Source organism: Rattus norvegicus, chromosome 17 (assembly GCF_021556685.1).
Source record: "Rattus norvegicus strain SHRSP/BbbUtx chromosome 17, alternate assembly SHRSP_T2T, whole genome shotgun sequence".
Classification (NCBI taxonomy): Eukaryota; Metazoa; Chordata; class Mammalia; order Rodentia; family Muridae; genus Rattus; species Rattus norvegicus.
Genome location: NC_141550.1, coordinates 9,955,001 through 9,970,023, shown reverse-complemented (window position 1 = coordinate 9,970,023; position 15,023 = coordinate 9,955,001). Strand labels below are relative to the sequence as shown.

At 46.8% G+C, this 15,023-nt stretch overlaps 1 protein-coding gene across 5 annotated transcripts in view; it reads left to right on the top strand.

Moving 5' to 3' along the window:
• The window catches only part of Faf2 (Fas associated factor family member 2), a 42,048-nt gene that overhangs the window by 20,186 nt on the left and 6,839 nt on the right, over positions 1-15,023 (top strand). For 2 of the 5 annotated variants that reach the window (NM_001399396.1, NM_001017445.2), the window contains 8 exon segments: positions 73-207; positions 3,759-3,835; positions 6,542-6,680; positions 8,197-8,282; positions 8,365-8,456; positions 10,217-10,394; positions 13,917-14,088; positions 14,820-14,963. In NM_001399396.1, coding sequence (NP_001386325.1) covers positions 73-207; positions 3,759-3,835; positions 6,542-6,680; positions 8,197-8,282; positions 8,365-8,456; positions 10,217-10,394; positions 13,917-14,088; positions 14,820-14,963 — 1,023 coding nt within the window. 5 annotated transcript variants of the gene reach the window in all.

The window sequence follows — 15,023 nt, the reverse complement described above, 5'->3', positions numbered from 1 at the left end:
ATGAAGTAGTTTCCTTGTGGGTTTATTTGAGCATCACTGAAGTTCTGCCGTTGTGGTTTTTTTCCCTCACAGGCTGCCGTCCAGGACAGACTGAATGAGCAAGAGGGTGTACCAAGTGTTTTCAATCCACCTCCATCTCGACCCCTACAGGTTAATACAGCTGACCACAGGATCTACAGCTACGTTGTCTCAAGACCACAACCAAGGGCAAGTGTTGTAGCTAGAATAGCCTCCTTTCATGATTTCACCCATTTAGTTTTGTTAGCTGTGTATGATGGAGCAGCACAAGTTTTCACAGTCTCCCTGATAGCTGTGGCCTGGAAGGCTTAATGGGCTCCTTCATTCCACTTAGGTTTTTAATGAACTGCTGTAGGAACTGTTTTCTGTTCTTCACTGAGGAAGTGTTTTCTGTACCTCATTTTGAGCAGCTTGCTTTTGAAATGTCTACTGAAGGCTGAGTAAGGCTGCTTCTGAGCATATTTGTGACCCACATGTGTCCACGAGCCACGGGAGCCTGAAGAGGGCACTGCAGCCCTGGGAACCGGACATAGGCTGCTCTGAGCAAATGTGAGGGTGCTGGGAACCAAACCCGGGGCCTTTATAAGGGCAGGAAGTGCTCTTGACTGCTGAGCCGTCTCTCCAGCCTCCCTCCCCTTTTTGTGTGTGTTTTGTTTTGTTTTGTTTGGAGACATGATCTTACTCTGTAGCCCAGGCTGGACTGGACAGGCTGCCTTATACCTTGGACATTCCTCCTGTCTCAGCCTTAGCAGGGTTGCTGCGTGAACTACCTCCATAGCTGGCAACCTCCCACCATTAAGTCAAATCTGATAAGTTCTTTGTGACCTGAGTTTTCTTGATTTTAGCTACTTTTGAGGAAGTGCTTACACTCTGTGGGAGTTCTGTGCCACTGTTTTGAAATTGGTCCTGAAGTAAAGATGCGGTGCACTTACATTTCTGGGGTGGACTAGGTACCTGCTGCTGTGGTGTGTAGAGGTTAAGAGCTCACTGCTCCTCAGCGTCTCCTTCCCTCTCCCTTCCCTTTCATTCTCTTTCCCCTTCCCTTCCTCTGCTCCTCCTTCCTTTTCTCTCCCGCACTGTCTCCCCCTCCTTCCTTCAGAGTCATCTTTCATTCATTTTAGTTTTTGTGTTGCATGGAGGTCATAGGACAACTTGAAGAGTCAGCTCTCTCCTTTACCATATGGGTCAAATTCAAGTCAGCAGGCTTGGCCTCTAGCTGTTGATCCACTTTGTCAGCCCCACTTTGTTTCTCTCTGAGGCAGGATCTCACTGTGTAGCCCAGACTGTCGTCTTAAATTTCCTATTTACAACCTGATTTCTCATGATCTAGTTAAGGAAATTAGATACATAGCTGATTGTGAACTCCAAAGAACTTAATGGAGCTTTTCTTCTTCTTCTTTTTTTTTTTTTCCAGAGCTGGGGACTAAACCCAGGGCCTTGCGCTTCCTAGGCAAGCGCTCTACCACTGAGCCAAATCCCCAGCCCCTTAATGGAGCTTTTCTTATCTTTGAATGATGACACCTCTTACACATGCATTAAGAATTTTTTTTATACGGGGTTGGGGATTTAGCTCAGCGGTAGAGCACTTGCCTAGCAAGCGCAAGGCCCTGGGTTCGGTCCCCAGCTCCAAAAAAAAGAAAAAAAAAGAAAAAAAAAGAATTTTTTTTTATAAAGTTAAGCACTTTATTTGATCCTAGAGCAATTACAATTACTCCATTATCACATTTTTTCATTTGTGTATATGGAGTACTTAATGTTTCAAAAATTCCTTGAGAGCTGACAGAGTAGTGCATGCCTCTGGTCCTAGCTGTTGGGAGGCTAAGATGGGAGGGTCTCTAGTTCAAGGACTGCCACTGCTCTGTCATGAGACACTGTCTCAGGGAGAAAAAAAGATTGACTATTGAGATGGCTCAGCAGTCAAGAGCACTGGCTGCTCCTGCAGAGGACCAGGCTTAGATTCCCAGCACCCACATGGCAGCTCACAGCCATCTGTAGCTCCCGCCCCAGGGAATCCGGTGCCCTCTTCAACCTCCGCAAGCACCATGCACACATAGTTCTCAGACATCATGCTGGCAGCACACCCATATACACAAAATTAAATTAAGAACAAGCAGACAAACAAACAGAAAAGAGTGCTGAGGCAGGAGGATCTGAGGCCAGCCTAGGCCACACAGTGCAGCTGGCCCCAGAGACTGTGGGCTTCCTCACACGCTTTGTGTAGAGGGTGACCTGGCACAGTCTTCAGTAGAGGCCCTGAACTCCGGGGCTACTAAGCCTTATTGTTCATTGCTTTTAATGTCTTCCCGGAGCTTTTGCTGTCACTTTTTTGCTAGTTAAGATGCCGCAGCAAAACTAGCACAGACTTCCTTGACAATTTTATGAAAAAAGATTGTCGTTACTAAAGATCTTAGCAACCTTGTCATAGGACTCCCTAAGTCTGACCTTTCTCTCAACAGGATCACTTTGTGGTTTCCCTTTGTCATGTCAGTTCTAGCATGGCCACTTTGGGGTGTTTGGTTGTTTTGAGACAGGCTCCCGCTATGTAGCCCTACTACTCTTGGACATGCTGCGTAGTTCAGGCTGCCTCAGACTCACAGAGATCACCTACTTCTGCGTCTTCACTGCAGGCATTCAAGTGTGAACCATCATGCCTGGCAGGGTCCATTCTTTAAGTACAACAAGGATTACTTGAACACAAGCAGCACCCTGGACACTGCTAACCAGGGTGGCTCCTAAGAGACTGAGAGGCTGCTGTCCCGTGATGAAGGCTGGATGAGGAGTCGTCCTGAGCAGCAGCATGGTGCACTCTCACACTACTCAGTCTGTAGTTTAAAACTTAGGACTTGTTTAGGGCTTGCATTTTCCGTTTAATATTTTCAGACCCCAGTTGACTCAGGGTACTACAGAAACCACAGAGATCAAAGCCATACATAAAGGGAAGAGAGACTGAAGTAGAAGAGTAGATAGCCAAGTAAGAACTGTCTGAACTTCTACAATGTCTGCCTGAGGTGGGCCAGCCTGTGTTACAGTGAGTTCTGGAACAGCCAAAACTACAAAGGGAGACCCTGTCTCAAAAACAGAAGGAAAACCAAACAAACAAAAACAAATCAAATATATAAACCAGATTCCTAGAGCAATACATTCCTCAGGGAGTAATTTCCTGTGACCCCATGTTTCTTCAGCTTGAACTGGACCTCACTTTGTGCTTGAGAGCCTGATCCCTGTTTAGCTTTGAGCTGACTCCGATGATCATACAGGACATGTTGACACAGTCTGGTAGTCAGCTCTGTTTGTATAAAAGAGCAATGAGATAGATTGATAGTGTTATAACTACGAGTCGTAGGTAGAGGAGGATGTCCTGTGATGGCGGTCTTACTGTTGTATGTAAGTGTCTAAAGCAATACCAGTTATTTTTCTTGCTATTTCTATGTGCCATGTATTGAGTCTAAATATAAGATGGAAAGAATGAATATGTTATGCGGGGAAACCGTTGACAATGGATCTGAGTTGCTGGAGAATGTTATGAAGATTTAAAGCAAAAATTCTGTGAGAAACAATAGTCTTAGATGAAATGATAGATACAAAAGCAGTCGCATTTAAGGAACCCTGGCAGGAAGAGCGTTGTTAGGAGACAGAGGAATCACCATAGTGGGGTGGGGGTATGGGAACATGAACTAGCCATTTCCTGCAAGTATTGAACATCAGAGGACGGGTCTCTAACTCTGTTTTTGGAATTCCAGGGCCTGCTTGGATGGGGTTATTACTTGATAATGCTTCCATTCCGGTTTACCTATTACACGATACTTGATATATTTAGGTATGTACCTTCGTGTTTATATGCTCCTAACAATCAGGTCGGCCCTGGGGCTGACACCGAGGGTAGGGTAGCCTGTTTGTCAGATTAAATTCTCTTCCTGCACTTCCTCTTACTGTAGTAAAAGTGTTATAAATTGTTGCCTAGTGGAAGGTGTTATAATTGGCTTCACATTGGTCCTGGCTGTTGTGTGTAAGAACCACGGGGATCTGCCTATGTTTATTTATTGGTCTTCCCCTCCCCCCACCATTGTTGTCACTGCTACATTCCCGAGGGAATCCCCATGCCCTTTCCTTTCTAACCCCCTTATCTGTCTCCTGATTTTATATTCCAGGAACTTTCACCCCAAACTACTTCTCCTCTGGCTGATCACAGTCCCACTAGACTGTCTTGCTCCAAGATTCCCCACTTAGCCGTAGATTGTTGGCATCTTTCTAGGCAGTGTTTTGTACGTTGCCCTCTGCCCTGGCGATGCTTAGGTTACTGACACTGGAACCCTTTTGTATGTACACCACTTGTTCATACCTTCTCCATCTGCCTTTCCTTGTGCACCGTTCAGATAACTCACCGTGCAAGCTCCAGCGTACAGAGCGAGGACTGTTGCGTATAACCTGACTTGCTGGCAGGTCAGGCTTAGCACAGAGCCATACCCACCCAAGCCTTGCTAAAAGCCAAAATATCTATTGGAGGCTGGGTGTGGTAGCATCAGTCTGTAACCACTTGAGAATGAGGCAAGAGTCTGACAGGGTAGGGAGGGTGAAGGACGAACATGAGGTACAATGTACACAAAGTGGCCCTGGCAGATCCAGATGCTGGAGTGAGGACCAGCTCAGGGGTTGGTCTGCTCAGTGGTGTCCTTGCTGTAGCAAAATTTGTTTTCAAGTTTGGTTTGTTTATTTGTTGATAGGGGTTTTGTTGTTTTATTTTCCTTTTCTCCGTGTAGCTCTGACTGTCCTAGAACTTATTCTGTAGATCAGGCTGGCCTCAGACTCAGAGACCACCTGCCTTGCATCTCCAGGGCCCGGATTAGAGGCGAGCAATGCCACCACCTGGCCATTGCAAGGCCATTTCTGTTTTATGTGGAATCGTAACATTTTTGAAAATCACAGTGAAGACTGAGTTGACACGTGTGGCTTAGACTGCGTTGGCTGTTGAGATACATTGCAGTGAGAAACAGTGGACTTGAAGCCTTTGCCCCTTCCTAGAATTTGGATACTTAGAGAGCCATTACATAATCTTCTCAAAGAAATCAGTGGGAGCACCAGCCTTCTGAAGCATTTATAAGTACTTCCCTATATACGGAGCTAAGAGTTCATGTCTTCAGTGTTCCTGGATTGTTCATATTGATGAATTTGGTTTGATGACTCAGGAAAAATACTCATGGGAAATTTGTCTGTTTAGTTCAGTTTCTTGAGACATGATTTCTCTTGTGTAGCTCTTGCTGTAACTGTATGTAGTTCACTCTGTAAACCAGGCTGGCCTCAAACTAGCAGGCACACGCCTTTAATTCCAGCACTAGGGAGGCAGAGCAAGGTGGACCTCTGAGTTTGAGGTCAGCCTGATCTGTGGAGAGAATTCCAGGAAAGCCAGGGCTGTTACAAAGAGAAACCGTATCTCAAAAAACTAACAAAGGGAAGGGGGAAAAAGAGTAGGCCTAAGAATTGGTAAAGAAAGTTATCCAAGTTTACTCACGTTTTCTATACTAAAAATTTAAGTAAATATTGTTTGCTTTCCTTGGGAAAATGTGCATGGCATGTTTTACTAATTTTAGTGCGATGGTGTCGTCCAGGCAACTGAATGTGAACTGTAGCACAGCCTCCTTGCCCTGTAAACGTGTCTGGAGACCTAAAGCATAAGAAAGGGTGTGGCGCAGGGTGGCAGAGGCCCTTAGGGTACATGTGCGGACCCATGGGGCACTGCATGTCTAGATCTAAAGTAGCCACCAGTTCCCCGTCTGGGTCAGTTTTATGACTCCTTCCATGGATGCCATCAGTGTAAACACATCATGCGAATTTACATGCCCACTTGAAGAGCCACTATGTTGTAACTGAGTTCAGGTGTGAAGTCCCTGTTGTTAACTTGAGAGCATTAGCTGAGAAATCAGAACCAGAAGAACATACGGAGGGAACTGGGAGTGGGAGACCCAGAGAGGGGCCTGTTCTAGAGCAGCGATTGTCCACTGCATCTTTTCTTTCTTTCTTTTTCTTATTTATTTATTTATTTATTTATTTATTTATTTTAATTAAGACACATTCTTTGTCTGCATTATTTGGTGTGCGAATCACTGACCACATTTGTCTGTTGAGCACTTGAGACATGGTAGGTGTGACTGAGGCACTGAATTGGAATTGTATTTAATTTAATGCATTTAAAACAGCCATAAATAGTTAGTGGCTGCCATGTTAGACAGTGTCTGGGATTTTGATCTTCCTTACCCAAGCCTTCTAGTCCTGTTTTTCTATAGAGAGCACTTGGGATGGTCAAGCCAGCACTGGAATGTTGTCCTAGTTGTGTGAAATCTTCTTGAACAGAGAGTGGACTCTTGGCAGCTCTGTGGCTCTCCCTTGAGGTTTATTTAGTAGCCACTCACTGACCACTCACTCCTCTGCTACCGTCCTCTGGCTCTGTTAGAAAAATCTGTGCAAACTGGCCCACCCCATATGCGCTACAATAAGCCAATTCATGTGATATTTATTCCTTCCTCCCCAGGTTTGCTCTTCGTTTTATACGGCCTGACCCTCGCAGCCGGGTCACTGACCCTGTTGGGGACATTGTTTCATTTATGCACTCTTTTGAAGAGAAATATGGGAGGGCACACCCTGTCTTCTACCAGGGAACGTACAGCCAGGTCAGTGCCACAAACCAAACAGATGCCAACTTACCAATATGACCGTCCTCGAAGGAAAGCATAGCTTAGCACCAATATGACTGTCCTCAAAGGAAAATGTAGCTTAGCTGTGATCATGGTGCTCTTACACTCACAAAAGCCTTCAGTAGCTCTTAGTTGGTTAGAGAAATTTAAACAGAGGCAGGCGCAAGCCTTTTCTCTAGCCTCCTGATCTAGCCCCATTCTTGTGATGTCCTTTCTGCATAGCTTGTTTCCTCATTCCCTAGGTTCCCACTGCACCCTTCCCCAAACACTTCCCTACCTCGGCGCCTTGCTGTTGCTGTCCTCCCACCACTCATACTGCCCTCTCCTAACCACTCCATTCCTTCCCTCTCTCGCCCTACCTTGCTTTCAAAAGCACTGATCTTCCTTTTTGTTTTCCACCCTCTGTTTTTACATTCATAGCAACTTGACTTTCCTCCTTACCTGACTTGTGCTCACGTCTTGCTGTGTTATCAGACTGTACACACCTTCAAGGCAGAAGCTGACCTTGTTGTGATTCCTGACAGACCTAAATAGGATTTAGACCATAGGTCCAGGGTAGCTCGTTTGATTCAAACTAAGCCATAGAGACCTTTCATTGTCTCCTTTCGGGAGGAAAACTGGGTTGTAGGCATATAGAATTTGTCAGAGAACAGTAAAGAATAGCACAGACATGTGCTAAAGGGGCTCTTATGGAGTGTCTGGAATTCCTGATTCTTACCTGGAGAGGCAGCTCACTCTTGCTTCTGCTTTACCCACATCTGCTTTTTCTCACAGTTGATCTTCATGCTGGCTGCTGCTTTCTACTCAGCACACATCGCATACCTGCTATACACAGCTAGACACCCTGCTCAGGGCTGCAGATAGCAGGGATGAGGGGGACAGCTGTTCTTTGGGTGACCTTGAGGGTAGAGTACATTAGCCATCCTGGGAATTACAGGCAATTAGGAGCATACCATTCCTAAGTGACAAGACTCATGGACACTTGCTTTGTCTCAGAAGATCTTATGAACCCTGTGCTCTTCAGGGTACCTGTGGGTGCCCTGGTCCTTCCTGCTTGCTTGTCCACTTGCTGGATCCAACTCCTTTTTGTAGCTAATTTTTTATTGGAAAGAATTTTGTAGCTGCAAAATTGCTTTTACATAGTCACAGTGTCCTGTTTTACCTTTAAACTATGGTACCAGCTGACTTTCTGAGACCGTTAGGAGTTATTTGTGTCACTCCTTCGACCTCATGTGCCTGATGCAGCATAAGGTCTAACAGCACGACAGGCTTTTCATTAACGCTGTTGGCTTGGGCTTTGTAAGGAGGGCGATGCCAGGGTGGCTGCAAAGGCAGCAGCCCGGGAAGTATGTAGTCTCGTCTCCCTTGCAACCCCACTTCCCTCCCCTCTTTCTAGTTGCTAATGTTGGTCAATAGTCACCTTCATCTGGACCCTTAGCCTGAACAGTAGTTTAGATCTTAGTAGTGAATTGTGGTCTTTTGTCTCTCAAAGGCACTTAGTGACGCCAAGCGGGAACTTCGATTTCTTTTGGTTTATCTTCATGGGGATGACCACCAGGACTCTGATGAGTTCTGCCGGTAAGTAGTCCAGTCGTTTTCTTTCTTCTCGGACTTGTATAGTTGGCAGATTGCTCTCACGCTGTCTTGTCTTGTTCCACAGCAATGCTCTCTGCGCACCTGAGGTCATCTCGCTGATAAACAGCCGGATGCTTTTTTGGGCTTGTTCTACAAACAAACCGGAGGGGTACAGGGGTAAGTTGTGTTCCGCTGCCTTAGTGAGAGGTCAGAATATCCTTGGGGAAGTCTGGAGAAACATGCTGTGCTGTCACTCAGGTGGTGGTTCTGTGGTAGACGCAATGCTAGTTGAAGTCATTTAATTTTGTCAGCAGTCTGAGAGATGACTGTTGTATTATTTCTTCCTTGAGATGGATGAAACAATCGCAGAGAGCTTAAGACAGATCCAGGCATACAGTTAGCATACGGTTGGGGTTTGACTGGGGCAGACAGAGTTTAAGGCCCATTCTTTATAACTAACCATTGCCAGAGACTCTCATTTTAAGTCAGTTTTGTCTAATTTTAACAGGCTCTTGCTAGGCATTCCTCTTCTCTGCCCAGGCTTTCAACAGAACTCTGGAATGAGTTTGCTGTTGAGTGCTAGAGCGCTGGCAGTGGGTACAGAGAGTTCAGACTTTCTGGCAGCAACTCTTAGTTAGAGATCAGTGTTTTCAGAAACCATCAGACAATACAAACATACCCAGTGGTGAAAATACAGTCATTTTGTAGCCGTTTTGTCCAGCAACCTCTGTATGTGCTAACACCTAGGTAGGCATCAGTGCCTGGTGTTCAGAACCAAATATACTGTAGCTGTTTCTCCTGCGTCTTTTAAATCTTTACTCCTAATTGATTTATGAACATGTGGTATTTTTCGGCAGCCTGTGTTCTAATATGGCTCTGTGGGGCTAGCAGATAGATGGCACAAAGGATACAATTTCTTTTTCATAGCATAAGAATATAGATGCAATTGTATCATAGTAAAATTTTGGTTATTTATAGACCAACTTTTTAACTTTACTTGGAGCAGAAAAACTACCCTTGCTAAGGGAAAAGAAAGACTAGGAAAATGAGGTAGGGGAGGAGTTAGATGAGGAGGAAAAGACGGGGAACATATGTGGTGAGAAAACCACGGCCACCAGCATGCAGCCAAGAACAGCAGCATTGTGTCCGGTGGCCCTGGCTCTGCACATTTGGAGAGATTATACCTAAGCGGTCATGAGAGTCTTTGCAGAGCCTTCTCTTCCACTCAGGAGACAGCGTCTTAGAACTTGAGGCCTTTCCCAGCATGACGGAAACTTACGAAAAAGCCTCCTGCTGCTCTAAGCACTCACCTCACTCAGTTCAGGAATACACACTTGTGACAGAAAAAATGAGGAGACCAGGCCAGGCTGATGAAATGGGAGTCTGAGTTTGGTTATCCAAAAGGGTGGGAGAGGAGGGCCAACTCCAGAAAGCTATCTTTTTTTTTTTTTTTTTTTTTTTTTTTTCCCGGAGCTGGGGACCGAACCCAGGGCCTTGCGCTTGCTAGGCAAGTGCTCTACCGCTGAGCTAAATCCCCAACCCCCCAGAAAGCTATCTTCTAATGTCTGCACACAACTGTAGAGGAACTGGAGTGATGGCTCAGCGGTTAAGACATGGGCCACTTTTCCAGAAGACCCAGGTTCATTTCCCAGCACCCACATGGCAGCTCACAGGTTCCAAGGAGTCTGACGCTCTTCCAGCCTTTACAGGCACCGTGCATGCATGTGATGCTCAAGTGTCCATGAGACAAGTACTGACATACATAAGACAGACAGAAATCTCTAAGTGTGTTTCCATCAGTTACTTATTACAAAAGAAAGAAAGCAGTAGAAAAAGAAGAGATGACACCTTCCCTTTTCCCATCCAAGAGTATACGTCTGAGGATTGGTCTGTTGCATCCCAAGTCTTGTGCTTGATCTCTTGGGTCTCTGTGTCAGTCTCCCAGGCTTTACGAGAGAACACCTATCCATTCCTGGCTATGATTATGTTGAAGGACCGGCGAATGACTGTGGTAGGAAGGCTCGAAGGCCTCATTCAACCTGATGACCTCATCAACCAGTTGACGTTCATTATGGATGCAAACCAGACTTACCTGGTGTCAGAACGCCTAGAAAGGTACTAGGGGGTTCTTTTCTGGAAAGAGACAGATGATGTTTGGACAACTGACTTGGGGCTCCACAAACTACTTTCCTTTGTCTTGGGCACTTTCAAAGCCTTTGCTTCATGTTGAAGGAGAGTTCAGAGTGCGGACCATCATAGACAGAACTTCATGTGGAAAAGGCGAGCTGATTATAACTTCCCCATTACATGAGTTATGTACAATAGTGATAGAAAATTGGAAATGGGAAAGTCAAAGAAGAAACTGAAAAGCATTGACCATCCTAGGGTGCTTCTAGTTTTGTAGACACTTGTGCACGTCTCCCTTTGCTTACTCTGAAGATAATAATAGAAAACAAATGAGGGGTTGGGGATTTAGCTCAGTGGTAGAGCGCTTGCCTAGCAAGTGCAAGGCCCTGGGTTCCGTCCCCAGCTCCGAAAAAAAAGAAAAAAGAAAAAAAAACAAACAAACAAACAAACAAATGAAAGGCCAGCCCATTTACCTACTCATGCTCAACATACATCACTTTGGGCACCAGCTGTATAGATGGTTTTTCCACACACCAAGCAAGTTGTGTAGCAGTGGACAATAGCCAGGTGTCTGTGTGTCAGTCTGTTCCGAGCCTCTGCCCCTGAGGCAGCCTCAGTCTCCAGGGTTGAGAGCTCTAGCCCAGGCCTGCTGTGTCCCTTCACCCCTCTCACCCTGGATGCCGACTGCACGCCTGCACTGCTTTACAGCCTCAAAGCAAGGTTCCCTCGGCTCGTGCTATGACGGTGAACTCAAGCAATTTAGCTAAGTTGGAAGCACTCAGCTTCCCTTGTTTCAGCTCTCGGGAAGTTGTTTGAGCCCTGTCCTTCTGGGGTCCAGACTCGACTGCCTGAGCTTGGTGCAGACATCAGCAGCCGCTCCAGGGTAACGGGGGACAGCCATCCACGGTGCTTTCTGTGTGAGCGAGGACCAGCTGTGTGCAGCTGTAACCCCAACACCAAGCAGAGCGGAAACAGGAGGACCCTCCAGCTTTGCCGTCTAGACAGTGAACGAGCTTCAGGTTCATTGAGAAACCCTGTCCCAGAAAATAAATGGAGGGGCTGGAGAGATGGCTCAGTATCTAAGATCCAAAGGACCTCAGTTCAGCTCCCAGCACTAAAGATGGGCAGTTCCAGTAATTCCAGTTCTGGGAGATTCCACTCTGTGTATATATTCTCTGTCTCTCTCTCTGTCTCTCTCTGTCTCTCTGTCTCTCTGTCTCTGTCTCTCTCTCTCTCTCTCTCTCCCCCTTCCTCCCTTCCTCCCCCCCCCACACACACACAGAGTTTTAAAAAGAATAATAAATTTTTTTTTTTTAAGATTGAGGGCCAGAGGGGCTGGGGATTTAGCTCAGTGGTAGAGCGCTTACCTAGGAAGCGCAAGGCCCTGGGTTCGGTCCCCAGCTCCGAAAAAAAGAACCAAAAAAAAAAAAAAAAAAAAAAGATTGAGGGCCAGAGGGCTGGAGAGATGGCTCAGCAGTTAAGAGCACCCGACTGCTCTTCCAGAGGTCATGAGTTCAATTCCCAGCAACCACATTGTGGCTCACAACCATCTGTAAAGAAATCCGATGCCCTCTTCTGGTGTGTGTGAAGACAGCTACAGTGTACTTATATATAATAAATGAATAAATCTTTAAAAAAAAAAAAAAAAAGATTGAGGGCCAGAGGGGTTGGGGATTTAGTTCAGTGGTAGAGCGCTTGCCTAGGAAGCGCAAGGCCCTGGGTTCGGTCCCCAGCTCCGAAAAAAAGGAACCAAAAAAAAAAAAAAAAAAAAAAAAAGATTGAGGGCCAGCAAGACTACACTTCTTTCAAGCCTGAGTCCTCAGGACCCACATGGTGGAAGGAGAAAACTGACTCCCACAGGGTGTCCTCCGACCTGCACGTGTGTGCTGTGGCATGTGGCATGCCGGCTCCTTCCTCAGCATCATGTACAAATAAGCACATGAAGAAGGGCGCATGCCAAAGCCTCTAGGTGACCAGAGTGTGGAGAAGAGATATGCCAAGTGCTTGGCTCAGCTGTGGTCCTTCCTCAAGGCTCAGGGATGTCGGGGGTGGGAGTGGGGGGCAGGACAAGAGGAAAGGCAGAGGTGGAGAGATGAAATCGCTCCTAAGTTTCTGTAAATAACTCCCAACTTCCCTCTGTCAAGAAACCATGCTCAATGGCCACATTGAGAAGGGCAGGGTCAGGAGGATTTGCTGAGAAGGTTCCGGTGCAAAGGGAGGGGATGAGAGAGGATTGGAGTTGAAAATGACTAAAGTTCACTATCTAAACGCAAGAGATTGTCAGAGAGTTAAGTGCAGAGCCATGAGATAGCTCAGTGGGTAGCGCTGCCTACAAAGCTACACCCAAATTTTGATCCCAAATGCCAATGAGTTTGCTTTGCTCTGCTCTAGGAAATGCCTTCATGGGTGGCATTTCTACCCTGCTCCCAAATCTCCAGGAGAAGAAAAAATAAACAGGGAATGCACTTGAGTTCCTAACACTGGGAGGGAAAGGGATCAGAAATTGAGGGCTATCCTTGAATACATAGTAAGTTTCGAGACTATCTCGAGGTATATAAAACCTGTGTCCTAGTCAGGGTTTCTGTTGGTGGGATAAGACACCAGGACCAAAGCAAGCTGGGGAGGAAAGGGTTTATTTTGCTTATAGTTCTGTATCAGCTCATCATCCAGGCAGTCAAAACAGGAACTCAAAACTGGACAGGAACCTGAAGGCGGAGCTGATGAAAGAGGCCATGGAGGAGTGCTGCCTACCAGCTTGCTCAGCCTGCTTTCTTACAGAACCAAGACCAATACCAGGCCAGGGTGGCTCCACCCACAATTACCTGGGCCCGCCCACATCAGTTACTAATTAACAGACTTGCTCGCAGCTTGACCTTATGGAGGCGTTTTCTGATTGGGGTCCTCCTGTCAGAAGACTCTACCTTGTGTCAAATTGACAGAAAAACTAGTCAGGACAGTCCTGAGAGACGTCAGGACATGAACTAAACGAAGGAGAGGCCGTTTGCTGCTAACTGGGTGTTCCTCATGCCTCGCTCATCCTGTTTTCTAATGCCATCTCAGACCACCTGCCTAGGGGGTGGCACTGCCCACAGTAGACTGGGTCCTCCCACATGAATCACTAAGAAAGTGCCGCATAGGCTTCCCCATAGCCCTGGGAGTCTCTCACTTGTGGTTCTCTCTTCTCAGGTGTGTCCACTTGTGTCAAATTCACAGTAGCAACAAGCAGGACACTTGTCTCCTTAAGAAATAGATTATTTAATAAAGTAGAAGCCAGGAGCTGGGCATGGTGGACTTTTCTCTAATCTCGGTACTTGAAAGACTGAAGCAGGAGGATCTCAAGCTTGGGACTGGCCTGCAAGACAAGGGAGGTCAGGAAATGCTCTTGCCTGCTGTGCTGTGCACACGGCCTGCCCTTGGTTCTATCCTAGAGATGAGTGAGCAGGAGGAGGATCACCGGCCAGGAAAACAAGTTTGTAAAGTTAGTGTTGAACGCTTCTCCTCCATCTGCAGGGAAGAAAGGAACCAAACCCAGGTGCTGAGACAACAGCAGGATGAAGCCTACCTGGCTTCTCTCAGGGCAGACCAGGAGAAAGAGAGGAAGAAAAGGGAGGAGAGAGAGCGGAAGCGCCGGAAGGAGGAGGAGGTGCAGCAGCAGAAGCTGGCGGAGGAGCGAAGGCGGCAGGTGAGCCACACCTCTGTTCCCTGCCTTTCGATTTGCTGCTTGCTTCTGGCCAGGACACACCCTTTCCCCAGGACCCAGTGCCTGTCCCTGTCAGCAGTGCGTGTGGTACAGTAGGCCTGGTCCTTGTTTCTTACCAAGAGGGTTTTTTTTTTTTCTTTTTTCTTTTTTTTCTTTTTTTTTTCTTTTTTTCGGAGCTGGGGACCGAACCCAGGGCCTTGCGCTTCCTAGGCAAGCGCTCTACCACTGAACTAAATCCCCAACCCCAAGAGGGGGTTTTTTGAGGGGTTGCTTTTAAAGTTTTGTCCAGCTGGATGTAGTGGTGCAGGCCTTTAATCTTACCACTCAAAAGGCAGAGGCAGGATTGAGGCCAGTTTATCAGTTTGAGGGCAGCCTGATCTACATACCAAGTTTTAGGCCAGCCGGGGCTATATGATGAGACCCTGTCTCACTCGACCAGGGAATAAGGGAGCGTTTATTTATCCATTCTGTGTATGCGATGTGAGAGCACGGTACACACATGCCAGAGGCTTCTGTGACGGTCTCCCTCCCCCCTTTCCATGATTTCTGGGATGGAGCTCAGTCTGTGTCAGGCTTGTACCTTCAGGGCCCACACCCCATTACCTGCTGAGCTGTGCTCCTGGCCCCTCAGTGATTGTTCGTCAGTTTTCAGTGAACATTCGTGACCTTTACACCCCTGTTCGGCCACATCCTCACCTTTGCTCTGTCTCTAGAACTTACAGGAGGAGAAGGAGAGGAAGCTGGAGTGCCTGCCCCCTGAACCCTCCCCAGATGACCCTGACAGTGTCAAGATCATTTTCAAGTTACCCAATGATTCCAGAGTAGAGCGACGATTCCATTTTTCACAGTCTCTAACAGTAAGGATCACCTAAGCCACATGGTGTTATAGATTGGGACTGTAGATGTGGAGGGTGGAG